Below are 27,663 nucleotides of genomic sequence, written 5' to 3' on the forward strand. Positions count from 1 at the left end.
TGTCATCAAGACTAGGGGTTCAATCACATGCTGTTCTTTCTTGATTAAAAAATTCACTAATCTGATACTTCTAGAAGCAGCTCCTCATTGTTTTTTTCTTTTTATTTTGTGGGCTTACATGTCCATGTAATAACTTCTGAACACTCAACTAATTCTGAAACTTAAGCTTATCTTGATAAATTCATTCACCATTCTTTTATATAGTCTTGAGACCACAGCAGGGAAGGACTCAAGGGAGGAGAGAAAGGGACGGTAGCTGTCAAGGTCTTAGAAGCACCTTTAAATTGGAACAAAATAGTTTTTCTGTATCTCCTTCCCTCTACTTTGGATCTACTTTGCCTATAAAATGGGGGAGAAATAATGATACTTAATTAGCACTTTTGATATAAATTTTGGGAGAGGGTAGGAAAACCCTTCTGTGACGTGCAGTGGGACAAACAGCATAGCAAAAAGATTAAAAGACAGGTCACTCAAGTTCAAATCCTGCCTCCAGTTATTTGTGTATGCATTTAGGCAAGTTACTTCCCTCAATTTTCTTAGCTGTTCCATGAGATAACAGTACCTGTGTTATAAAGGGGTAGAGAAGACTAAAGCATGTTAATACATGTAAACACGGTTACATACTCAAATGTTAGCTGCTATTTTGTTTTTCACATGTGACATATAGCAACTGAGAGGTCACATTTAGGTCATATTAATGAGGATACTAAAAGGACCTGTTCCAAAACCTTTTACTGCCCTGCCATGTATAGCATCAGAGAATCAACTAATGGAACTGACAGGGACAGTAACTGTTAAGAATACAAAAGGAATCTGTTCAGACCTGAAGATGAGAGAAGTCTAGATGCCCTCCCTAGCACATACAGACAGTGGAGCCCTGTGCTGAGGTATCAAAATGATTTATGCTTATGGCCTCACAGGCTCATTAATATATAGCAGATGTGCTTTGCTTACCAAGCTCTGGTTGTCTGGCAGCATGACAATGATCTGTGCATTATGATCCCAAATCATTCGCCAGAAATCTTTCGTAGTATGTGGCAGAGGATGCTGGGTTATAATAAATTCATTGCTCCTATAATAGCCCTTCAGTTAGGAAGATGGAAAATCGGCAGTTACAAACATTTTATTCTGACATTGTGGTAGTAAAATATGTTCATGAAATAAGACAGCATTGTTTTGACCACACTAAAACAATTGAAAAAGGCAGTCAGTACATTTGGCTATTTTTTAGATGTATATGTGAACACGTGTAGATAATTTTCTTTCCACGTACAATTCCCTTCTAGTTACCCCTGCTGTTTTTACTTAACAGCAATTTCTGCATTTATTCAAACACTAGATGGGTGAAATTAACAATGAAATTAATTCCTTAGCACACAGTTTTCTTAAAGTATTTTTGTACCCCCACCGATAAGTCTTTTGTTAGAGGTCACCAGATATAGAAATCTAATTTTTATACTACACATCGAGAAATTATTTGAAAAATGAAATCAGCCACATAGGTGGTTATCTGCTCTTTAGCACCTTTTAGTTTAATTGAATTTATTTATAATTAACTGTTGACTCTCACCATGATATAAGAAGCATTAATGTAATCTGTTCCTTTCATTCCAGGCAACGGTGCGAGACCCACTCGAGCACGCTCAGCTATCATATGGAAAACAACAAAAACACCACATTTGCCTTATTAGAACCAATACTGCTTTCTGAGATTCACTTGGTGAGTGATCTACTTCCCTGGCTCCTCTTTCATTTTAAAACTTACCTATATTTTTTAACTAAGCTAAAGCGTCAGCTAAGGCAGAATGTAAATGGAATTCTACTGCACATTCCCAGAAGGATAGAGGCGTTAGAGGAATAAAATCTTACTGTGAGAGGGGTTTTCACAGCAAATCACGAAGAGAGCACTCTGTGCAGAGATGACAGAGGATTTCAGATAATTTTTGGCCCTGGTTTGATATTCTTACAATTATACCAACACATTGTACTTCTGCTCTTTTGCCATTCCCTTATCCATATTTTTCATATGTTTAGGAAACAATGGCCTTTGTCAGTAGAGATAATCTCTCCAATGACTACCAATGCTTGTGTCTGTAGCACACCCACCGTATCCTCTCCTGGGTCCTGAGTTATTTATACCAAGGTCCCCACCCACCCACAGTGCCTTGATCTCAATAGCCAAAATAATGTAATAATGCATTCCAGTTGTACAGATTAACCTGAGACTCTCAAGTTTTCTGGGAGTATTAATGCCACCGTGATAATGGCTTTACTTTTTTTTTTTTTTTAGTTCAAATGTAGAAGTACCATAATTCTTGCATTTTGAGGTGAACGGAAGCTAGACTTCATGTCACACTGATGCAGCAATTTGCTGGCACTGACAGGCACCCTTCCTAGTTTGATCAAACTGCCTTAATTTTCCTGGCATAACTATTCCCCTTGGTAGTAGCTGCCTCTTTACATAATACATTAAATTCAATGGAAAAATACTAACACACTCAACCACCAAGTCAAACTGATTTTAAGATCTTACATGGCACAACTGAAGAGTTTCGGTTCTTTTCTTTGTTACACTCTTTCTGAGCACTAAAGCATTCCACATACTTGGCATTACATTGTGTAACCAGCTGAAAGAAAAGCAACATTTTAGCTTTCATTCAAAGGTGTATCTGTGGACATATTAGCTACCCTTATTGTGATAATCATTGTGTAATATATGCAAGCATCAAGTCATTACTTTCTACACCTTAAATTTATACAATGTTATATAACAGTTACATCTCAGGAAACCTGGGAAACAAGAGGACAGACTTAATAATTGATAGCATTTGCTTGATGATATGGCAAAAAAAGGCAATCAATAATCGGATTTCTGGGGCGCCTGGGTGCCTCATTCAGTTAAGCATCTGCCTTTGGCTCAGGTCATGATCCCAGGGTACTGTGACTGAGTCCCGCACTGGGCTCCCTGGTCAGCAATAAGTCTGCTCCTCCCTCTGCTTGTACTCGATTGTGTGTGCTTTCTCTCTCTCTCTCTCTCTCTCTCTCTCTCTCTCTCTCTCTCTCTCTCTCCTAAATAAACAAATAAACAATCTTCCCCAAAAATCGGATAAGTGAAGAGCAAAAACATTTTTCTATCCTGAAGAATATACTTTTGTGTTTCAGTAGTGGTTACATATATGCTTGTCCTATTTCTACTATCAGGCCATAGGCTTCTGGTAACAGGTTCAATGTGGGCAGTAGGCATTTATTGAATTGATCTGGATTTTTGGGTTGAAAATGTCACACTTTTGGAATCTGTCTTCTGTAATTTCTCACAGGCATGAGATTCAGGTGGGTCTATACTAGAAAAGACTATTTTATGGTCCTAAGAGCTAATCCTGTTTCTTGAACTTCCTAGATTCTCAGGACATTTCTGTTGAACTAAACTAACATTGTTCTAATGTCATGATAAGTAGACCAGTAGTTGGTTACTCTTCCTGTTCTTACGTAGCTTGGTGGAACACTATGGTCAATCTTCTGGCATTTTTTTTTAGGGGGTAAGGGTCCATCTTAACATAAGGAAATGACCTCCAAATGCTTCCATTCTACTGTCCAGGGTCCTGGGTGTAGTTTTCAAGTTTCTAATTCTCATTTTTTCGTTCTACTTAAGTTCTTGAAGTGGTTAGTACCTACAAAAGAACCAATTACCTAGTTTCCAGTGGAATGAAGAGATCTCTTTAAAGAAATTCATCAAAGTATGTGGAAACAAATATCGCAGAAATAGAAGAGGTAGGACTTTAAAAAAATTAAGTACCATCATTTCTTAAGAATTAATTTTAAACATTTAAAATGAGATTCAATGTCCTCATTATTAATTACCTCAAATGGTTTTTCTAATAGTTAGGATGTTAGGAAAAGAGAGCTAGAAACTTAAGATTGTTATGGAATGAAAAACAGATTCCACTCCATTTGCTTGGCAGTCTCATGGATTCAAATGATGGTTTCAGAATCTACGGCAAGTTTTACCATGAAAACTACAACTGCACAGATTCACCTCATTCTTTTTATCTTGATACAAAATGAAAAATTACATGTAGAATAACACAAAAAAAATTAAAAGACTAATGAGAGACTAATAAGAAAGTACTTAGTAATTAGAGGGACAGTGCTTAAAAGTAGAATAAAAGATTGAGCTCTTAATGATCTTAATTGCTCTAATGTCCTTATAATCTTTTTTTTTTGTCTTTCCCTCAGTTAATTACATATTAACCTTAACTGCCTTTAAACTTCTTCATGCCCTTATCCAAGCAAAGGAAGAATCCTTTGGAGAGAGTTAACTTCTCTCTAGTATGCCTTAAGCATCTCTTTTTTAGTTTAAAATTATCTGATAGTCTTTCAAATAACTTATTTGTTGACATACCATCCTAAAAATAAATCATTCTTAAGGGTAAGATAAGTTAGTTCAGACAAAATAGAGAGGATTTTTTTTTTTTTTTTTTAGACTAGAGTGACTGACTCAAAGTATTAGATCACTGTGGCCTGGAGCTGCCGATATTTACATTAAGATAAAGCCATTAGTTGCCTAGAAGGAAATACAACACTGTGCTGTCTACTTGGATCCCAACAATTCATACTCAGGTTGAAACTTTATTCTCTTTCCATTACATCTGACAAATACAAATGGTAATCCCTTCTAGTCTGTACATTCATGCAAAAAAGGTATGACCCCCAAACTCAAGCCATTTCTTTACTTCTTGCCTTTTGACCAAGGAAGTTTATTTAGACCACTACCTTGAATTGTTTCTCCAGCCGTGTCTTTCCTCCTACTCCTGGTATAAGGATGCTGTTAACATAGCTATGCAGCTGATTAGAAGATACTTCAGTCTCCTTTCCTAGAATGGCTTCCAACAAGGCATCATGGATGAAAATGTACTGCTCCTAAAAGGGACAACAGTATGGGAGAGCTGGTAAGGGGCAGCCACCTCTATCCAAGGCATGTAGTTGACCTCAGATCAACTCTTCATACAGGGACCTCCCCGTGAACTCCTTCAAGCATTTATGGCTAGGTGGCTCACTCCAACACTTACTTATTTATTCCTCATAACTTATTTCTGTATCATGCCCAAAATAATAGGTTCAATGTAGCAAGCAGTGGAGAAATGTATTTAATGAAGGCTTTCAGAACCATGCTACTTTTCAGGCCAGATAGCATGTTTAATTCCCCATAGCATCAAACACAGCTTTAGATACAGCTATATCTGCTTCCTAAGTGTTGGTGTAGTTACTGAGAAATCACATATAAGATCCACACAGAAATGGAAAACTGAGTCAGAGGATAGTCTTACGGTCAGGATAGCTTCCAGTTCAAACCTGTAAATTCCTTTGAGCCCTAGGAGAATGAATTTTCTCCCCAGTACCATTCAGCTTTCTTTTAAAGCACATGCTAGGGACACCTGGGTGGCTCAGTGGTTTGGCACCTGCCTTCGGCCCAGGGCATGATCCTGGAGACCCGGGATCAAGTCCCACCACTGGGCTCCCTGCATGGAGCTTGCTTTTCCCTCTGCCTGTGTCTCTGCCTCTCTCTCTGTCTCTCATGAATAATAAATAAATAAAATCTTAAAAAAAATAAATAAAGCACATGCTAGAATCTCTTGAGAGCACCTGCAACCACTCCTCACCTCAGTCTGGACGAGGTAGTTACGCTGTGTCCTGATATGCTTCAGGAATCCCAGGACGTTAACTGTGCTTTTGTCTTTTATCTGTTGCAGCATGCTGTCTATTACAATGTAGGTGCCTGTCCTGCCCACACCAGCGCTGGAAGAAAGGAAGACACTCAGCTGCTACCTCTTGCTCTATTGTGTCCAGCATTAACTGTGGACTGGAAAAATTACCATCTAAATATCGAGTGGGCTTAGAAATACCCTTGTTCAAGTTTAGATAACCTAAGAGAGCTGACACAGGTTATTCATTGTGGATAGCATCCAAAAACTTTATTAGGACATTTTCCACCCTCACGAGTCTTGATGGGGAACAAAGACAGCCTTTTATAAATATCACAGGAGCTGGAGTAAAATGTCGCACATGTATTTCCTTTTTCAGCCTCACTTGCTGCTCAAGCCACTGACACGAGGGTCAGAGAGCAGTCCTTCCTGGCAGAGCCATCCCCACACCAGAACCCTGCCTGCTGAGACTCCAGGTAGGAAGTCTGTATCCTTGACGTCTGTGTTTGTGGCTGGCTACCCAACTCTCTGTGATTCTAGGAGCTCCCTTTCTGTGCTTTCAATAAACCCCCTTTCTGCACACCTCCCTAGTCTTTTGAGTAGCAGAAAGTTCTTCTCAAGGGGTGCCTTCCTTTAGTCAGCCCGGTATAGAATCAGAATGGCACACCTGCAAAATCTGGCCTCTTTTATTCACATTTCCTCATTTCTGTTAAAGTAACAACACAACAGTCAGGAAGATGGGAGTTCTGCAGTACTAACAAGCCGCTTTTGTCAGAATCCTCCAGTAGGTTACCCCATCTCACACAACTACTCCATCGACATAGCTCAGCTCTCTGACAGACTTTCATGTTCATTTTTTAGCGATTCCTTAATGGGCTAGCAAAATAATGTAGTTTTCATGGGGCTTTAAACAGGAGTTGGGTCCCAACATCTGCCACAGACTTGCTTTGTGATCGCATGTTATGAACTGCAGCCCAGAAGAAACGCTTAGAAAATGCCACACAGCTCTGCAACATAACTCATGGAAGAGGCAGTATCTATTTGAACACCAAAGTTAAAAAAAAAAAAGCCAAAAATGCAATTATAAATGAAACATCATAAAAGTATTTCTAAACTACCTACTAAAGTTGTGTAAGGTAGTTAAAAAAGGAAAAAAGTCATTATTGAAGGCTTTCCCAGTGCTTTGAAAAAGGTCTTTTTCAGAGAATATATCAACTAAAAACTTAAAAATGTTTTCACTCCTACAATAAATTTTATTTAGGGGACCCCTACAGAAAAGCCATAAACAAAATCTCAAACTCTTTAGTGTAGAAAGCTCTGAACTTGTGTTTTAAATTCAGATTTATAGGTAAGAGAAGCAACTTAAAGAATCCCTGTAAACATTGGGGATTTTATTAATACTAGATGTCACAAAAACTGGAGATTCATCCTCTAAGAGAAGATTTTGTTTTAACCTCAAATACCAGTCCCAGTTTTCAGTGGAAGACTCAGTTTCTAAATCAGACATAGCAGGGCCCCAGGAGGCCCATCCTCCATGTGTGCCCACTCCACATGTTGAATCCCAGGTACAAGAGAGAAAAAGAAGGGTGCTGGCCCCACCTGCAGTGCACCAGCACAGGGCCCATTTCAGGCGTCCGGGCTGCCGAGGACCTCCTCACAAAGGTCAGGACCGGGAGGGCATACTCAGGGACTCCCATGTCAGGCCACTGAGTGTAGTGATACTGGATCACTACCCGTTCATTCTGACGACCCTTGGGATTTCCCTTCTGACCCTAGGAAAAAGGTGAAAAAAAGAGGTCTTTAAGCAGATGGTGGGCATTCTGGATAAAAGTAATGTCAGGATATAGGAAACACAGCCTTCCATTTCTTGTGCTCTAACTACTGTTCCTGAGCCAGGTACTTTCCCTCTGGCGGCTGTGCCCTGCCCTAAGTGGAGACACTACCTAGCTGGATGGGGAGTATCAGGCATCTAGGAGGGAAAATGGTTTAAGACTACATCAGGAATGAACAGTTCATACCAGTTTTTTTTTGGATGTGGAAGCATCTCAAGCACTTTGTAATCTGCCTAGACAGCCTCAATTCTGACTTTCTGCCTCAGCCCCAGAGGCTGTGCAGACCTCTGCTTTCATCTGATGTCATCTGACAGCAGGCCATTCAGGAGCCTGAGTGAGTGCTGGTGGCTGCTGTACATTCTCCAGGAAGTGATTCTCAATCTCCAGAGTCAATAATAAATTTACCTGTCACTTTCATAAATGAATTTTTCAAAGTAGTTTTCTTGAAGTGGCTGAGCTTTTTCACATTTTAACTACTTTGGATGAAAAATTTCCCCAAACAGGTAACTTGCTATTGTATGTTTTTCTTATAACCAATAAACTTATAAAGTCTGAAAATTAATATTTTTTTTGATGACTCAAGGTCATTAATCAGTCAACACTGGAGCAAGTAAGGTGTTTGGCCTTGTGCTTCAGAAGCTTTATGGCTTTGATTTCTGAAATCTTCTGTTAACTTTCATTTTCCTATTTCTTCCTCTTTTTCAGTTACTTCTTTCTCCTGTTGCACTGACTACCTAAAGTTCCTATTTGACTTTCGTCCTCCGACTTTAGTGGGTTTGTAAAATAAAAGTGGGAGATGTTAAATACCTAAAGGGTTTCCATGAGCAATGGGCTTTGTAAATATAAGTTGCTTATTGGTTAGTTTAAGTCAGCTAACATCTCTATTAGAACACATAAATACAGTGCTACCTGACTTTTCTATGTGTAGTTCTTTCCTAGAATGGCAGAAGTATAGAAAAGACTGTTAGTCTTGGATCACTGATGGGTTTCAGAGCTAATGAAATTGTCTGTAAAACTTTGAATAAATGTGAATGTGCATTCTTCTGGGAAGTGGGAGGGCTTTAGTTTGATCACATTCTCAAAGATGTACAAGACTAAAAAAAAAAATTACTCCCATTGCTACAACCAACCACCATTCTTAAGTCTCTTTAGAGCAATTACTTTACATTTTCTTAATGAACATCTACTTAGAGTTCCTAGTAATGCTGTAATGATCCATGAATCTTGATGGAACAGCAGATTTTGAACAAAAGAAATCGAGATATCTTGAAAGTAGCATTTTCATCAGGTGTGGAAATCAGATGTTAACAGTCGTATAGTAAAGGGTTATGTTGAGTCATCTTAGGAAACACTAGACAAAAACAAGTTAAAGAGGTTTCTTAACTTGCATTGACCACTTGTGTGCATTGCATGTATTTCTAAAGGGGAATACATGTTATGTAGTATTCGTTTTCCATACTTATTAAATAGCAGAATCTCATTTTTGCAAGCATCTTGCATGGTCAGCATTCCTTGGAACACACGTTGGGAAAATAATGCTTTAAAACTGTCAGAAGTTTGCTATTGGAAAGTTAAATCAACAAACAGATGCTGTTCTCATTGCTGGTCACCAAAACCTAGGAGTACTTTTCTTTCTTTCTTTTTCTTTTCTTTCTTCTTCTTTTTTTTTTTTTTAAATGAAGCCTTCATGAGGAGATTAAAGCATTTAATCAGGCCAGTTAAATTCTATTATGTGCTTTGCCAGCATCTTTCACAGCATACATTGATGTCAATCAAATGGGTTGTGAAAAAATGTTTTTTAAAAATACTTTTTTAAAGCCAAGTTGGTTCTGAGAATTGGCCTTGGTTGTACAGTAATTTTCATACAAGTTTAGAGAGAAATGCCCCGGCAGCCCACCCATATTCCTTCAGTACCTTTTTCACTTTTGCATTTCTGACTGAAAAACGGCGAACGGTGTAGCAGGCATGTACTTTTGTGCTCTTCAGTGTGACAATAATGTTTCCATACTCCTCACTATTCTCTGTTGGCCAATACTGATCACATTTTCGCTGCAAAGAGGAAAACGTTGTCAGTTCCAACTGCAATTTATGCCACAATTGTACTGTTGGTCATGTGATTCCCAGCGTCTTCAAAACAGGTAATGTCATTATGTAGTTGAACTGAAAAAGGAACATAGCTCAATGGGCTCAATGGCTGAGTGGTTGACATACCATTAATGACCTCAAACTATTAACCTCTGAAGAGGTTAACCTTGGGACAAGTTTGGGCAAGATCATTTAAGCAATGGACCTAGTATCATAACCATCTTTCAAAAGACAATGTACTTAGAAAGAAACCTGTATTAGGCTGGTAAGAAATACGGTTGACTATGTTAGGAGGTTTGTGTTGCCTCCAGAGTTGCAAGAGTCTCCAAACAGTGAAAATCTTCATTTTACAAAACTAGGGTCACCAAAGGTGAGACGGGGACTCCACAGTCAAGGTGAAGATGTAGTAATTCTGAGTAATGAACTTGAGACTTAGCATCTATTCCAGCCTAAATTAGCATCATGTAACATAAACTCCTGGGCAGCCCCGGTGGCTCAGCGGTTTAAGCGCCACCTTCAGTCCAGGGCGTGATCCTGCAGACCCGGGATCAAGTCCCGCATCAGGCTCCCTGCATGGAGCCTGCTTCTCTGCCTGTGTCTCTGCCTCTCTCTCTCTGTGTCTCTCATGAATAAATAAATAAAATCTTAAAAAAAAAAAAGAACTCCTAATCTAGTGACTTCTAAAATATTAATCATCTTAAAAGAAAAGGTTCTCATACTGATGGTCAAGGTGTTTCAACAGTGTTTCCGTCACCCCCACCACTATCAGTAGTTCTCCCACTACACTGTGTTTCTTCGAACTTCCCTGTTTGTTGTGCTTTCTATTTCTTAGAAGGTCCTTCTGTAACTCCTCCTCTCTCATTGTTCACATCTCACCTCACATATTAGCTCCTTTACAAAATCTTAGTCCTAGAGGATGCATCTATCCCTTCTATGGCATTTCCCTGTTATACTCTATTCACTCCTCTTGCCACATTTAATTCCCTCTTGCTCAGCTATTTCCCATCAGACCACAAGCAAGGTATGGGCAAGAGAGGATGCTTTTCATCTCCTTAACTCTCTATACCTCTTCAAGTTCCTATCCTACACCAGGTGCTTTCATAAATAGGTTTTGAATGAAGGTACATGATTAAGATATTAAGCCAAGATGCTCTTACTCTTCCTTTTTCCACCAGGTTCGTAATCATGATAATGATTCCAGTGTTTTGTTCCCAAATCATCCTCCAGAAATCTTCGAATGTTGACTTTAAAGGTCCCTGGGTGGCGATATAGGCTTTTGCTTTGTTGTAACCCTTCAAAGATGACACAGCACAAAGTAAGATCAAAGCAGTATCACAGACCTGTTAATAATTCAAGTGCCTTCTCTATTGAATAGGCAGTGTTTTTAGTAAAAGCTCCGTGCAGTATTAAAACACGTTCAACAGTCTCTGTAGCACTCTTTAATTATCAGAAACAGGTTTATAAAAACATTTCTGACTTACATCAACATAGTTTGCATTAATGTAGTCGCTGTGCTTAGAGTCTTTTCCTGGTAAAGGTCTTAACTTCACCCTACTGTGATCATCTATAGAGGATAAAAAAACAAAAACAAAAACAAAATGTGTAATTCAAAAGCTACCAGCATTCTAAAGCAGAAACCAAGGCAAATAGGTAATGTGGCATCTCCCAGACTGCCCCAAGAAAACTTTAGGCAGAACGCAGCTAAAAATTCAAGGATACAGCATTGAAGCCCAACTTAAAAACACAGGAACACTTCTATTTCTACATCATGCTCTGACCTGTGAGTGCCCAAAAAATGCAAACTAAAATCCTTATTAGTTCAGGTAAAATGATTTCAAGTTGTAACCCTCCAAAATGTCCCTGTCTTGGATTTTAAAACTAAGGCCTCTGATTACCCATGGCCCTGTCCCTTTTCCATTAATACAAATATAAAAAGGTGATTGTTATATGAGGTCCAGAACATCATCTATTTGTTGAACATCTATTTTCAGGAGTTTCCTTTGCTAAATTCAGTCAGGTTCTCTTGGAGTGGCAGGGCATCTAAGTAATTGAGAGAAAGTAATCTCATTGTAGGAATCTGATCAATGATCAGATTTTAGGATCCACTTAACCTCCTTCAGCTTATGAACACAAAAGGGAGAATGGGATACATGCCTCTTGTTGCCCAGCAAAGTAAGCTTAAGTTTTTAGGCAGCAAATGAAATAAAAAGAAATGAAGGTCCTAATTTTATTTTTTCTAGCTAGGAACAGAATGAGCTAAGGTAAATTTACATTTCTGGTTATAATCATAAAAGGCTAGTTCAAGGAGTCCAGTGAGTGGTTTAGCCTAGACATTAATGACCTCAAACTATTTATCAAGCACTTTTTGAAAGCCCTCTCCATTCTCATGACTGTCAATTGCTTTTGTTGTTCTGACAAACTCAGACTACACTTATTATGCAGAAGGGCTGCTTGCTAGAAATAGGTTCTAAATGACAATCCCCCCCAATTTATCTGAATATAAACTGCTATGCTTTAGCTCAGCTATATTATCTTTCAGACTGACAAGAATACATATTCTTCAAGTTGCAAAATTCGTATTTAATCTAAAAGGTAAGAGCCTCTCTAAAATAGATCAATACAAGAGGTGGTACAGTAGCATCCACATATACTTGAAAGTTGTAATGGCTCTATGAGAAAAAGCTTTTCATACATTTTGTTTTGTGCACAGTAAGTTTACTTGTTTCATGACAATCCCATCCCATTTTTTGCTATACTAAGCCCTTTAACATTGGGGCAAATCAAGTGACTGGTGATATACTCAGATTCTGACCAGGCGTCACGAACACCAGAATCCAAATTTCTGAACTTAGAAAAATAAAATTGCATCTAAATTGAATTTGTGAAGATGAAACCCTAAATGAATTGGTGGTAGAACACTGTATCAAACCATGATGGTACACTTTCCAGGTAACATCATGACCTTTGGGCATATCATGCAGATGCTGCTTTGGGTTTTCTCCCTCTTTTTTGCCACATACTTTCAGCCAAGCACTAAAGTCACCAGAAGTAAGGGTTGCCATAGTGGAGATAATGATACATGTGGATATACTCAAGGAACACCTGTGTATATATCCTTGCTTGACTTACATGGTTAGAAATGAGATTTTATATATATATATATATATATATATTTATGCAAATCCTTACAATCTTGGCAAGGTAAGCCTCAACTGGGTAGGCCAACAAATACTGTCAGAGTCCATCCATTCAAAGACTAGAGAGAAGAGCAAAATTTGACTCTTCGCTGGTTCTCTTTGTTACCTCCTCATTCTCTTACATAAGTAGAACCAATACTCTTATTCAAAAATGACTTGTGTTTCTTGTAAAACTTTATCTATAGAGTTAGAAGTAAAACTATATTAGTAGATGGTGTTACCTTATATAGAAATTCTAAGGAATTCACAAAAAAATAAATGAGTTCAGCTAAGGTTGTAGGATTCATGATCAATGTTAGGAAAAAAAAATTGTATTTCTATCCTCAAACAATGAAAGATCCCAAAATTAAGTAAACAATTCCACTTATCATAGCATCAAAACTAATAAAATACTTAAATTCAACAAAAGAGGGACACCTGGGTGGCTCAGTGATTGAGCATCTGCCTTTGCCTCAAAGCATGAAACCAGTCCCAGGATAAGTCCCACATTGGGCTCCCTATGGGGAGCCTGCTCCTCCCTCTGCCTATGTCTCTTCCTCTCTTTCTGTGCCTCTCATGAATAAATAAATAAATAAAATCTTTTAAATAAAATTCAACAAAAGAAGTGTTAGACAATGCAAACTATAAAATATCCTTGAAAGAAATAAAAGATGACCTCAATGAATGGAAGACATCCCATCTTCATGGATGGAAGGCAGTACTATTAAGATTAATCCACAGATTCAGTGCAATGCCTATCAAAATCCCAGCTACATCTTTTGCAGTAATAGAAAAGTTGATCCTAAAATTGGTATGGAAACACAAAGGACCCAGAATAACCAAAACAATCTTGAAAAAGAACAAAGTTGGAGCATTCACAGTTTCCAAATTCAAAAAATACTACAAAGCTATAGTCTGTCATAAAGACAAAATGGTACCGGCCTAAGGATAGATATATAGATCAATGCAAGAGAACAGAGAATCTAGAAATAAACCCTTACATTTATGGTAAATTGATTTCCAGTAAGGGCACTAAGGCAATTCAGTGGAGGAAAAAAGAGTCTTTCTACAAATAGTGCTAGGACAACTGGCTATCAACATGCAAAAGAATAAACTTACACCCTACCTCACATACATAAGAGTTATTTTGATAAAAGACCTAAATGTAAGAGCTAAAATCATAAAACTCTTTGGTAGAAACAAAGTTGTAAATCTTATGATCTTGGATTAGGCAGTGGTTTTTTTAGATAAGACACCAAAAGCACAGACAACACAAGAAAAATAGTATTTCACCAAAATTAAAATAATTTTTGCTTCAAAGGACACCATTAAGAAAGTGAAAAGACAGTGCACAGAATGGGAGAAAATATTCTGCTGTTTATCTATATAAGGGATTCGTATGCAGGATGTATAAAGAATTCCTACCACTCAGCAACAAGACAAATAATCTCACTTAAAAATGGACAAAGGATCTCAATAGCTATTTCCCCAAAGAAGATCTACAAATGTCCAATAAATACATGAAAAGATGCTCAACACACTGGGTATTATTTAAGACTGATGAATCACTGAATTCTACCTCTGAAGCTAAGAATAAACTATATGTTAATTAATTGAATTTAAATAAAAAATAGAGATGCTCAATATCACTAATCATTAGGGAAATACAAATTAAAATGACAATGAGATACCACTTCACACCCATTAGCATAGCTATTTTATATCTCTCTCTATATAAGTAACAAGTGTTGATGAGAATATGGACACTGGAGCTCTCATATATTCCTGGTGGGAATGTAAAATGGTATAGCCACTTTGCAAAACACTATGGCAGTTCTTCAAAATGTTAAACATAGAATTACCATATGACCTAGCTATTCTATTCCTAACTATATATCCAAGAGAATTGAAAATATATGTCTGCACAAATGTTCAAAGCAGCATTATTCATAATAGCCAAAAAGTAGAAACAACCCAAATGTCCATCAAATGATGAATGAATAAACACAATGTGGCACATCCATACCGTGGAGTATTTTTCAGTCATAAAAAGGAGTGAAGTACCAATCTAAGCTACAACATGGATGAATCTTGAAAACATCCTGCTAAGTGGAAGAAACCCAGACACAAAAGGCCATATAGTCTATGATTCCAATTAAGTGAAGCATCCGGAATGGGCAAATATACAGAAACAGAAAGTAGGAAAGTGGTTTCTAGGGGTTAGGGAAAAAGAGGAATTGTGAACGACTGTTAATGGGTATGGGGTTTCTTGTTGGGGTGCTAAAAGGGTTCTAAAATTGGATAGTGGTGATGGTCGTACAACTGCGAATATGTACTAAGAACCACTGAAATTCAGTTTATATTTAAATTCCCATTTAAATATAAATTAACTTTAAATGGGTGAATTTCATATGGTATGTGATTTTTTATCTTGCTAAAGCATTATAAAAAGCTTTATCTACAGTAGTGTTCGAATTTAAATGGTTCAGTTGAATGCACTATAAAATCTTATGGAATGTGTTCCTTACCCGAGTGCATGTTACCCATAAACATGTGTGCCCCTGCCTTTAATATCAAAGCATATATTATCTGCCAGTGACCCAAACCTCAATGTCTATGAGAAGTAGCATTGTAGCCACAGAAGTATGCCTATGTTCCTTGGGTTTTCCCACAAGGCTCTGTAAGAAGAGTGCTTATTTGTTTGCATCCCTAATTGCCAGAATACTCCTGACCTTGGAAATATGGTAGAAAGGACTAAGCACATGGGCCACAAGGACTGGTGGCTCTATCACTTGAGGTAGAGACCACTTAAGGTTATTACCTAGTCTTAGAAATTCAGCTTATTAAAAAAAAAAAGAAAGAAAGAAATTGAGCTTATTGATTCAATTTTCAGCGTTCCTACTTATGTTTAAAAACTTGGCTCTCCCCGCTTAAAAACAAAGTCAAGAGAGCCACAGGACATTCAAACTTTGGTTCCCAGCATCTGGTATGAAATCACTTCATGTGAGAACCGTGAAGCTCAGAACATTTCTTTCAATCACCTTTTCTTAGGCTGAGATCTGACAGCTTAATGACAGACTTAGGGAGTAGTAAATGCCTCCCCACCCATCCACTCTTGACGATGGGCTAATGAGAGGTTAACTGGCAAGTGTCATTCTCTTCTGGCATCTTGATTCTGATTGCTTGGCTTTCAGCTTATCCCCAGCATGAAGATTTAATTTCCTCACAGTTGAAGATAGCTTAAAATTTATTACTTACATGCTAAAATGTTGATGTATCTGTTTTTGTGCTTGTTATCTGGATGATTGGAATGTTCTGCAGTGATGTTCATATCAGCCGTACAGCGTTGGACTTCCTGGTGAAAAAAAAATCAAGATTTCAAAGATTTTAGACACTTTTCAATGTTTAGCAAGGGTGAAGGAAGAAAAGAACTATATATCCAAAGGCATGAAGTATTTACTCACTACTTCCTAACCACAGCCACCATTACCTCCCCAAACTTAACTTCAGAAATAACTGACAAATTCATAACAAACGTATTAAGGATGTGAAGAAGATAAAAGGATTTATTTTTTCACTAATTCATCAATCTACTGCATTCCAGATTGTGACGTAGGCGTGGGGATTACAAAACATTATCTCTCGTTGAATATGTCACAGTCTGATGGGGGAGGAAAGCCAGTCAAAAGATAAGGACAGTCAAATGTGATTAATAGGAAAGAGGCCTCAAGAAACTATAGTGGGAACACAGAGGAAGGCTTCAGGCAGATCAGTCACCTGAGTCTTAAAGGATAAGCAAGAATTTTCCAGAAGTATAAGCTCCATCATCATTTGCAATATGCTTATAGACCACATAGCTTGTTTTATAGTGATCAGAGTGCAACGTGATTATATTCTGTTCTGAAGTGATGCTAATATTTTAGCCCAGTGACCTGTCCTAAGTGGCTCAAATATATATAGATTTGATGAATTATTTGCGAACTCTATTTAAATTATCTATCTTTAGAAAAACAGCAGTGGAAGAGGCAACTCTTCTGCTCCCTTTGCCACGAATGTAAACATCATCCATTAGTGTAATATAAGGTTGCTGTAAAGTCAATTTTTCTACAGTGTCTGGTTCAAACCCAAGAAAGTACTGGCGTTAACTAATAAGGGACGTCATTAGCAGTGCACAGCTGCTACAAGAGCAGGAGCCAGTGACAGAAAATTATCAGGAGAAACATTTTACATGTAACAGATGTAACAGAGTTTAGGTGCATGCAGACATTTTCTTCACAAAGGAGATGCATAGCAGTTATGGGTGTTTTTCATAGTATTTACATTAGGCATAATGAAAACAAAGAACTGGCTGTCTTTTATAGTCACAAACTACTTCCCAGTGAGGGGTGCCTCTTCTCTCTAGAGAGGAACTAACTCACCATGATCAAACAATTTGAAGTCTAAAAACAAAGAGTCACTACCTATTCAAAGAGGCCATACTCATGAACTCCTGATTCTTCGAAGCTGTATATTTAATTTTTCATAATTGTAGACCTTCCCAGTGGTCCATTAAAAAAAAAGTCCACAGGTATTAATTCAACATACCTCTTGGGGAAAAGTGTGTCTCATGACAATATGACAATTCTTACATTTACTAAATGTGATAAACTCTATTTTCTCTTCTAAAATGGTTTATAAACAGGGCACCTGGGTAGCTCAGTGGTTAATCGTCTGCCTTTCACTCAGGTCGTGATCCCGGAGTCCTGGGATCGAGTTCTGTATCGGGCTCCCTGTGGGGAGCCTGCTTCTCCCCCGCCTATGTCTCTGCATCTCTCTCTCTCTGTCTCTCATGAATAAATATATAAAATCTTTAAAAAGTGGGGGGCACTTAAGGCTGCTCTTGGTTCTTTTTTCTAAAATGAGATAGAGGGTAGACACAAAGTGAAGAGTCTGATATCTTTAACATCTCCAAAAATATAAGCATGCAAGGTATGCTCAAAGTATTTGGGGGTACTGATCTTTTAGAATAGCCTTGAACGCCCGAGGCATAATACTCATTTGAATAGTTTCAGGGGCAGAAAACCTTTGAAAATGGATTTGTATTCTGGAAGACATTAATTCAATCTATACATAAATTCCTGAAATAAGTTGACATCCTTTTGTTTCTGGGTTTTGAAGGTCATACTTTTGGCATGGGCTGGGTTGCTATAACATCTTGTGTTAAGAGATTATAGCTTTACCTACTTTAGTTTGATAGTCATTCGGTTTATTGATTTTTTTTTTCCATTGTATGGATCTGACCACCCTAGCTATGGACTGAGCTCAGGCCTCTATTATAATATAATGCAATTGACCAAGACTGCTTGGGAGCAGCTGTCTGCACTGTTTAGAGCAGCCATTCAATATGGCCAATCAAACTCTTTGTTATCTAAAACCCTGGGTCTGATCCGTTGCCTCTATTTCACTTTTCCAATTATGTGAATGACAGAAAACAAAGAATAGCCATAAATAATGTTAAATCTGATTTTATTAGAACCCGAGGGGTTTGCCTAAGGCCTTCTGATTTTGTCTTGTGGATAATAATGTCCATCTGTAATTCCTTGCAGAACTGTTTGGCTCATTTAGATGCTGATAATATCATCTGATCCTGGAGTGGCTTTTCTCCATCAGAACCGGCATTTCAAAGTTAATGTGATTTTAATAGGTGTTAAAACCCTTTGAAGGGACACTGGCTGATGGAGTGTGTATAGCAAAGTTACCTATTTGGCACTCTGATCAATAGTTTAAGATGTAAGCTTGTTTGTATCTTCCTGTCCATAAAACAGAGCTGGAACTCTCAGAATGAATATTCGGAGTCTCGATAGACACAGAATCACAGATGAGAGCCAAGTGAAAACAAGAGATTTAAAAATCAAGGAAAACTTAACAAAATAACCACAAGTCGATATATTCAGATTTCTTGGGAGATAGGTTAAATCACCTGCGGCCTGGAGTCAATGATGTGAGAAGCAAAAGGCACGTGGAGATGTACTGTCCTACTATTCTGTGGCTCAATGCGAAATCATGATTGAATAAAAATACATCTGGAAATCTTTCGGATTACTCAGTGTCACAAAGGAAGCTGACAAGAACACACCAGGACCAGGCGACCAAGTGATAGATTGAGTATATGGAGCATTCTTGATGTAGGAGTTTAGGCAGCCTACAGTTGTGTTAAGGGGAACGTGCTACCAAAGATGATCAGTTTAGGTCATCGCTATGGCTTGGTGCTTGCCTCGACACAGTAGCACTGGCCCTCGCTGGGTACCGGTGACATGCCATCTTCCTGATTCTGCTCAGGCTACAAACCACTGTCACACCCAATTGCCTCATATGCCGCTTTGACTTTGTTATTCTCTTCCTCAGAAAGCTCTGGATAGAACCCAGATTCCTTAGGCAGGCTTTCAAGGTCCCATCCTATCTTCCACCAGCTCCCTTCCCATTCTCAGTTTTACCTCTGCGCCCTTTGAAAAGACCACGGAAATTCCTGCACCAGGTCTATAAAGTTATTTGTGAAATTTGGCTCTCTCTCTCTCTCTCTTCACTCTTCATAAAAACCCCAGCTATGGTTTTCTTCATGCTAAGGATTAAAAATTTTTAAGACATTTCAGACCCTAAGTGGCATTTTGTCACAGGGACTCAGAGTCCTTTTCTTCCATCTTGAAGGCTGCAGTCTCGTGCAGCATGACCCTTGTCTGGCGACGTCCTATTGTGTATCACTGGCAACGCTGGAACACTGCATCTCACATAAAATGATTGTGGCCACTGATCCCTCGAGCACATGGGCTCAGGTGGACAAAGCTTTGTTCTCCTGATTTAAGATGAACAACTGGCCCAAATTTAGCTCAGCTGGAGTTAATTGTAAGCGAGGCGATTCCCCCAAAGGATCTCTTCAAGGGGTATTGGACCTCTGGCCTCATCTCTTCACTCAGCCTTCCAGCTAGCTAGTGATGCTTCTGACCCCTGCCTATTAATTCTGTTGACCCACACAGCCTCAGACTCTCTCCTTTTGAAAGATAATGCTAGCACTGTGCCCTTGGAAGCTTCCTGGGTGAGGACTGTGGAGGCCAAGGAAGAGTGACGTTGAAATCAGCTCAGGTAGCCAAGGGAATACAGTCATAGAATGCCATCCTGAGACAAGGATTGATGTTATTTCCAGGGACTGCAAAATATGCTAGAGGTATGATATTGCCAGCTCTTAACAGTCTCCAAAATTTATCTGACAAGGACAAAACACTTGCTGCACCACCTCTAGACAAAGACTCAAAATTACCAGCGAATCATTTTTTTTCATTCTCCTCCAAGCAACAAAGTTCTGAAAATATGACAGCTATTTACCAATTTTTTTTCTCTTCCATCCAAGATTTTAAAGTAAGATGGCACAAATAGAAATTCTGGTGAAATAATAAAAATTTATAGAAGCCTTTCTTCTTGGCCCTCCTCCAGAACTTTCTATCAGTATTAGCATTTTTTTTTGCTTTGTCCACTCCAGTCTCCATACCCACCAGATTGAACTCCTTGAGGGCAAGGTCTCAAATTCAACTCTGTACTTTGTATTATGTCCACAGAATAACAGGTATTCCATAACTGTCAGATGAACTGTTTTTATCTCTTAATACCCAAACATCAATTGTTAAATAGTATTTATAATTTCAAGATTAGTTCTTTAACTTTAAGCATCTATTCAGATGTTGTATAAGATTATTATAAGTCAGATTCTCAACCCTCTGGAATGCAAACATCACGTAATGTGCTCCAGTAATTTTAGTGGGGTCGGGGGCTCTTTATTTTGGCTTTTTCCTCTCCCCAGCCCCCCACCTTTTTTTTTTTCTTTTTGTGCCCAAGGTAATTGTTGGCTTGTCAGCTGCATGATCAGTGTTAAGACAATCATTGGTAATCTTGGTTTTTTTTTTTTATTTTTTATTTTATTTTTTTTATTCTGACTCTGGATCACTACAGGACACTATTTTAATGAGAGTCTGGAGGGCTTTGAGGTTAAACATGTGGGCTTGAGTCTGATGGCCTAGTCTTAAAACCTAACTTCTGCCTTTTCAAAACTGAGCCACCCTGAGCCTCAGTTTTCCCATGGAGGAAGTTTCCTCATCTGTAAAACAGAGACCATAGAATAGCAAACCCCCCCATGGGGGTAGTTCTGGGGAACAAATGAAATAATCCAGGTGCAGTGCTAAATAAATGCTGACCTCTGTTATTTCACTTTAAAAGATCTGGAAATCTGGGGCTGACTTTACTATTCTACCATAATGAGGATTCTGTTTTGTTTTTCTTTTACTTTTTTAAAAAAATATTTTTGTTATTTTTAAGTCATCTCTACACTCATCCTGGGGCTCAAACCTATAGCCCCAAGATCAAGAGTCTCATGCTCCATTGGACGGAGGTGGTCAGGTGCCCCAGTTTTTTCTTTAAGTCGCACACACACAAAAATCTCCTAACCTTCTCTTATACCTATAACTAAACCACCATGTTTATAAAACAGACTTAATAATTTCTTAAATACCCTGTTACAAGTTGTCCTTTTTAGCAGAGCTGCCAAAGAGGAATCCTACTACTGTTCTAAAATACTTTGAAATCTCCTTCAATTAGTATTTTAAGGATTTGTTCTGTCTCATTCTTACCTTTATGTTGCTGCCTTATTGTTCTTTTCAGAAGAAAGGATAGTGTTCCTATTCTGAATAACTCAGATTTTAAACCTTCAAACCAGGAGGGAACTGTGAAATGACAACCACAGACAAGGCATCCCTTGCCCCTGGCCTCTTGAGCCCCTCCCTTCACTACCAGCTAAATAAGACTTAAGTTATAAAGTTCAATATAGGAAACAAAAGCTTCTAGCCACAGTTGTTTTTTTTTTAAGGATAGAAATAGGGTGCAGATGCCCAGAATTTGTTAACAGGCTTGATTTTGATGTAGCAAAGCCCATTTTAAGTCAGATCGAGTTTATAGAGGTGTAGCTGATTATTTTGAATAATTAAATGGTGTCAAAACCAGCTGTGATGAATAGCACCGGGGTCTCAAATCATAAATAATTGAGAAACTGGAGTTGCATTTGGTCATCCTGATCAAATTCTGCTCTCCAGAGGATAAATGTTTGTCCTGAATACCATCAACATTGTTAAATGCCTCAATATTCTTGCTCAGTCATCCAGCCAACAGTCAATTGAACTAAATCACTTCAACAGCACACACATTTGCTGTCCTCATGAATACAAAACGTTTGACTTTAAACCATGTTCTTTGTAGCTGAATAGGCACCTTTTTTGGGGAAGCATCTAATAGCTGCATTAAATACTGGATATGTTTTTATTTGTTCCATGATACACAGGACTTTGCTGAATAAACCAGAGGGTCCCTTCTCTCTACCACCTTTATTTTTGTTTTGCTCAGAAAAACAAACAAAACACTAAGAGAAAGACCTTATTTAAAACCAGTTGTCAATGTAATTGCCTTTATGATGGCCTTTGGGGACTATGAATTTGCACAGAGACAGGGGCTTTGGGTCCTGTGTTTCTCAGTATGCTGTCTTCCCATGACATCGTTTAATCCCCGAAACCAGTTTTGTGAAAAGAGGTGGCCAGTTTAGCATCACCATCATCATCATTTCCATTTTAAAGGAAGAATGAGACAGAGAAAGAAACCGACTCACCCACAAAGCTAGAAGACAGCTGAGCTGCCATGAAAACTTGGCCTCCTCGGCACAACTCTTGCTGCCAGAGATGTGCCTTAGTTAAGCGCCTCAGTGAAGAAAAGGGCAGTCTGTTTAATAGCTCCTCATTGACACCCTGTCACTGCTGAACTGGCACAGAACCCAGAGCTGGCAGGGCGGTGCGCGCCGCGCTCTACCTTGTTCCCTACACAACAGTTCTTAAAATCACAAGGCTCTGTTAACCCAGATCCTTCTCTCCAAGGATTAATAATCATGAAAACCACCACCAACCTTTCCAGGGGCTTCACAGTTAACCTGGCACTCTCAAAGATGTTCATCATCCACTTTTCCCAACTTTGGGATGTCAGTGACATTAGCATCATTTCTAAAAATGAGGAAACTGGGCAATCAGAGAGGAAGTGACTGGTCCAAGGACGAGGAAGCACACTGCCTCTCATGGAGCCAGCTCCTCAGACTGCAAATCTGCTGTCTCCTCTACACCTCGGGAAGCCCAGAAATACGAGCCCTACCCCTTGGCATGAGGACCATTGTCCCAGTTATAGGATGACGATGAAGACAACTTGAGGACTTGCCTCTTTCCCACCACTAAGTCTGTTCTTTTGTAGAAGCATATGCTCAGGACATAGGCAACCAACAACTCCCTCTTACCTAGTCTTTTGGGAGAAAAGAATGCCTGTCTGAATTCTAAGTGTAAAGAAAAAAAAAAAAACAATCTCCACTTTTCTCAGTATTGTTTTGCTATGCTTGAATGAATGAATTCATTTCAAGTTTATAAAAAACCTTCTAAAATAAGAGGCTTCTAGAAATTTCCAGTTTTGAAACATACCTCAAAATCCTCGGAGAACCCATGCTGGTTATTAGAATAGAGCTCACCAATGTGTTTAACAAACTGTTTGACAGGAATGGCTTCCATGTCATCTGTGGGAATAAAATGATATTCAGAGTCACACAGAATAGACTTTGATAAAACAAGTCACACTGGTTTATTAAAGACAAACATTTGGTTTTTGTGAAGAGTGATATAATTTTCACCTGAAGTAGATGTCCTCAAGAAAAGTTTCAGGATGTATTTTACATTTCTTTCTGTCTTTCTTTCTTTCTTTTCTTTCTTTGTATTTTACATTTCTGTCTTAGTATGATTTTGAATGTCTAGAAGCTGGGTTAAATACAGGGTTTTTCTTTTTTAAGTATGTAGGGAATTATTTTTTTTAAATCCTCAAGGCAATTTACACAGTTAAATTACCACATTATACTCTTAACTGAAAGTCTGAGCCTTACTAACAGCACCTATTTGTCAAGAAATTTTATCACAACCTAAGATTTTTAAAAAATTGCTCTTCAGTGGGGTCCAGCTTAAACTTGGTGCTATTAAATTCTATTTCCAGTCTCTGAAATCTAAGCACTCTTTATACACAATTACAGATAGATGCCATTGTACCAGCTGGCTTTGGGTACAATGCCATCTATGTTTAAGTGTTCAAAATTTTAGTTCAAGACAGCTGTGTCTACACGATGCCAAATAATCAGTTTGACTGAATTAACTGGATTTTTTTGGGTGTTGACAGACTAGGTATAGATTCGGGAATACTCCACATTCCAATTTATTGTAGTGTTGTCACTTCAAAAGGACATTTTCAGTTCATGAGCCCAAAGTATGTTTTAAGCTGATTTATCCAGATCTAGTCTGATACTTGAGTACTGGCCATAAAACTGCCACACCCCACTAACTGGAGCTCCCCAACCTCTTTCCCTCGACCCTCCCCCGCAAATATTTCCTTTTAAAAATACTCTGCTGAATTTGAGATAAACAACAGACATGACATTTACTTTATTCAGAGTGAAAGATCTTTGGCAAACGCACAAACATCTAAACTGCCACAGATGCTTTTCTTAGCAAAGGGTATGAAGATCTGTATGTGTAAATGAGGTCCTACTTTGGCAAGAATGTTATAGATCCAGGCCTGACAATCTGATTTCTCTTCATCTGGTGACAGTTAACATTGACTATGTCATTCCTTCTCTACTTTCTTTCGAGAGAGCAAAGCTCTAGGGTGGCTTTTTGCATCTATTGACATTTTCAAACTTGAATCATTCTTAAGCGGAAAATAGCATCTCTTATATTTTGTTTAAGGAAGGTGACTTATATGTTCATAATCCAAACTGCTTAGCACAGAAATGTTGCTTATCAAATAGGTGGTGCTCCATAAGTACAAATTCTTTCTGTGTGAACAATTAAAGACCTAATCATTTTAATAGGCCACCTTATGAAAAAAATTGCCAAGTTATTTACAAATATTTCAGGATTGAAGATGTTCATGAATATGCAATCATTTTGCACGCCCAAGAAATCTATAGCTCCCATAATGATGTAACCAGCATTAACAAAGTAAGCAGAGCCAAAACGTTTCCCCAGAATATTGAGCAGAATGCACAGTTCAAGAAAAATTTCCAAAATTATCTGATCAACTTCACTTAAAATGTTTAGAAGTAAGCAAATTCTTCAATAAAGATCAAGTGGCAAAGAAATGATTTGAAGTTGAGATAAGGGTTAATATGTACAAAATTGGAATCTTGGAAAGATTAACCCAAAGAAACTCATCTTTGGACAAGAGGCAAAATGAGAGAGATGGGACACAACCTACCCCTGTAAATTCTAGTATACAGACTGCAGCATTTCCTTCCAACTTTCTTAGAAACCAAAGACAACACTGTTTGCAAGGGGGACATCATTAATAGCATAATAGGCCGAGGGCAACATTTATCCCATGATAACTTAGGATTTTAGAATTCCAATAAATTAATGGTGTACACAGACTCTAGTTCAAAGTAAGAAAACATGTCGGCTTTAAAGGTATTTTACTCTGCAAAGTCAAAAATCAAGAAAGGCAAAAAACACGGCATTTTAAAGGTCAAAGCCCACCTCAAGTCATTAAAAAAATGTTTTCAGGGTAACAATTTATATTTTTTTCCTGCCAAGCACTCAAGTATAATATCCAAGCTAATGCCATACATGCCCAGAAATCAGTCTGCCTGCTATCCCCTTGCAGAAAAAATCCAGCAAAGCTCAGTATGATAATCATGGAAATATATGACTCACTAGTCTCTCCAATTAGCTTCTTTATCCAAGGAAGTCTAACCACACCCCTCTGGGTTTCCAGGCACCACCAGTAACGTCATAAAACTACCAGACGGGCAGACACGCAGACGCAGACACACGCGTGCGCGCGTGCACACACACACACACACACACGGTACTGACCACCACCAGCTACCCAGAAAACACATTGTCTTTCAATTAAGATAAATAAAGCTGAAGGGTAACAAATCTTTTTTCTCAATATTAAGATGAATATAAGGCTATGACTAATTAGAAGTCCTAATAGTTATCCTCTTTATAGTTTTTCTATTAAATTTCTCTCAACATGAGCCAGATAATTATAAAATTACTGTAACTAGCAGAGGGCCAAGCAATTAGGACAGCATTGTAGACCTGATCCTCTCAGTTTTTATCTGGAAAGACCCTGTGGTGTTAGAGGACAACCATCTGAAAGATGTTATTTCATCTACATATATGTTTCATTAATGAATACAGAGACCATTAGTAGCACTAACCACAGACCAGGCACTTTCTATGCCCTTTAGATGGATTAACATGTACTTTAATCCTCCCCATAACCCTGAGAGATAGGTACTATTTTCTTACTCATCTCACAGTTGAGAAAATAAGCTCAGAAAGATGAACTGAAGGCTGGAATACGACAGGAGCTGGCCACAGACCCAGGGTCAAGAGAGAATGGCTGTGGTCTGGGGCACAGTGAATAGGAAACCACTGGATGTGGCATTTATTGAGCACCCAGGACTCAACCAGACATTAAGGAGATGGTCTCTGCCCAGTGGCACATTTGTGTTGGAGAAGCAATGGACTTCAGCAAGAGTGAGCAAAAACAGGGTGTAATTACATGGTGAAGACTCCAAGTGTCATAAAAAGGATGGATATAATGACTCAGGTGAGAATAAACGTTACTGATGTAGTGGTGATGAAGGAAAGAAATATGAGCTCGAAAAAACGGGAAAAGGTTTTCACTAACTACAGGTTAGATGGGAGATGGTTATGATATAATGAAACGGTCTCAAGAGATAGTCAGTAGAATCAAAGAGAACACCATTTATTAAGCCTTTACTGGTCACCAGAGACTATGCTTAATGGTTTCCCTACATTTAGCTTCACCAGAACTAGGTGAAGGGGACATTGTTCTCCTCACATTACACACAAGGTAATGGAGGCAACATGTCCAAAGTGACCAATAACTCAGCAAGCAGAGCTGAGATCTGAATCGTGGTGTACTGAACACGAAGCTTGTTCTCCTCCACACTGTGGGACATGATTTGTCTTCATTCTCCAGGCACAATTTCCAGGAAGAATAAGGAATTACAGAGTATCTCGGGTTAATTAAACAGAGTATCCTGGATACAATGTTCCTTTTTAATTTTGTGCCAATATTTTTAGTTATAGAATTTTCAGGTACCCAAGATTTAAATTAGGTAACAATGAGAGTCCTGCTGTTACCATTAAATCACCGCACTATAAGATGTTTGGTATAGTCAGTTGAGAATCAGACTATAAGAGTGAGATTGTTATTTGATATAATTATTGACACTTGGTTCCAAGATTTCAGCCTTTGGTAATTGGAATTAAACTTCACATATAAAAGAGGCCTTTTATTTTTGGCAATCCACAACAAAACATCCTTCTGTACTACTTCTGATGAAGTCTGAAATTAGTCTCTGGTTTGTAGGTACTCAGAGGCGCATTCTGAGAGGGGCAACATTTACTAAGAAGAAAGTACCAAAGATGATGGATTCCATGGAGGTAAAAAAGAGTTCAAGATTATTGACACTCAGTAAAACACTGTCTCTGTTATAATTTGGAGCTGTTGGAGGGAAATCACCTCTATATCAGTCTATGGTTCTGACCTACTTGCATGTGCTCACTTTGCTTTCCCTTCCTCTTCAGGAGTAACAGATAAACAAAAAGGGAAAAAGTTCACTTTCTTGTCTTTTTTGATATTAGAAAGAAAAAGTCAGCAGCCGAAGCTGTTCTTGAATATCAACCATAGGGAGGTGCCGCAGAGGGCTCAGCTCGTTATGCAGCTCCATGGCAGGGTCTTCAGCCT

General features: G+C 38.4%; 1 protein-coding gene across 3 annotated transcripts in view; it reads right to left on the reverse strand.

Annotated features, from left to right (window-relative positions):
• Nucleotides 1–27,663, reverse strand: part of PTPRG (protein tyrosine phosphatase receptor type G) — a 710,177-nt gene that overhangs the window by 27,369 nt on the left and 655,145 nt on the right. For all 3 annotated transcript variants that reach the window (XM_055343664.1, XM_055343663.1, XM_055343665.1), the window contains 11 exons: nt 23,316–23,407; nt 16,051–16,147; nt 11,098–11,180; nt 10,774–10,908; nt 9,446–9,580; nt 7,299–7,471; nt 5,658–5,793; nt 4,771–4,917; nt 2,534–2,627; nt 1,571–1,647; nt 955–1,083 (listed from right to left, as the gene is read on the reverse strand). In XM_055343664.1, coding sequence (XP_055199639.1) covers nt 955–1,083; nt 1,571–1,647; nt 2,534–2,627; nt 4,771–4,917; nt 5,658–5,793; nt 7,299–7,471; nt 9,446–9,580; nt 10,774–10,908; nt 11,098–11,180; nt 16,051–16,147; nt 23,316–23,407 — 1,298 coding nt within the window. The remainder of the gene's footprint in view (nt 1–954; nt 1,084–1,570; nt 1,648–2,533; nt 2,628–4,770; nt 4,918–5,657; nt 5,794–7,298; nt 7,472–9,445; nt 9,581–10,773; nt 10,909–11,097; nt 11,181–16,050; nt 16,148–23,315; nt 23,408–27,663) is intronic.

This window comes from Nyctereutes procyonoides, unplaced genomic scaffold (genome assembly GCF_905146905.1).
Source record: "Nyctereutes procyonoides isolate TBG_1078 unplaced genomic scaffold, NYPRO_anot_genome, whole genome shotgun sequence".
Lineage (NCBI taxonomy): Eukaryota > Metazoa > Chordata > Mammalia > Carnivora > Canidae > Nyctereutes > Nyctereutes procyonoides.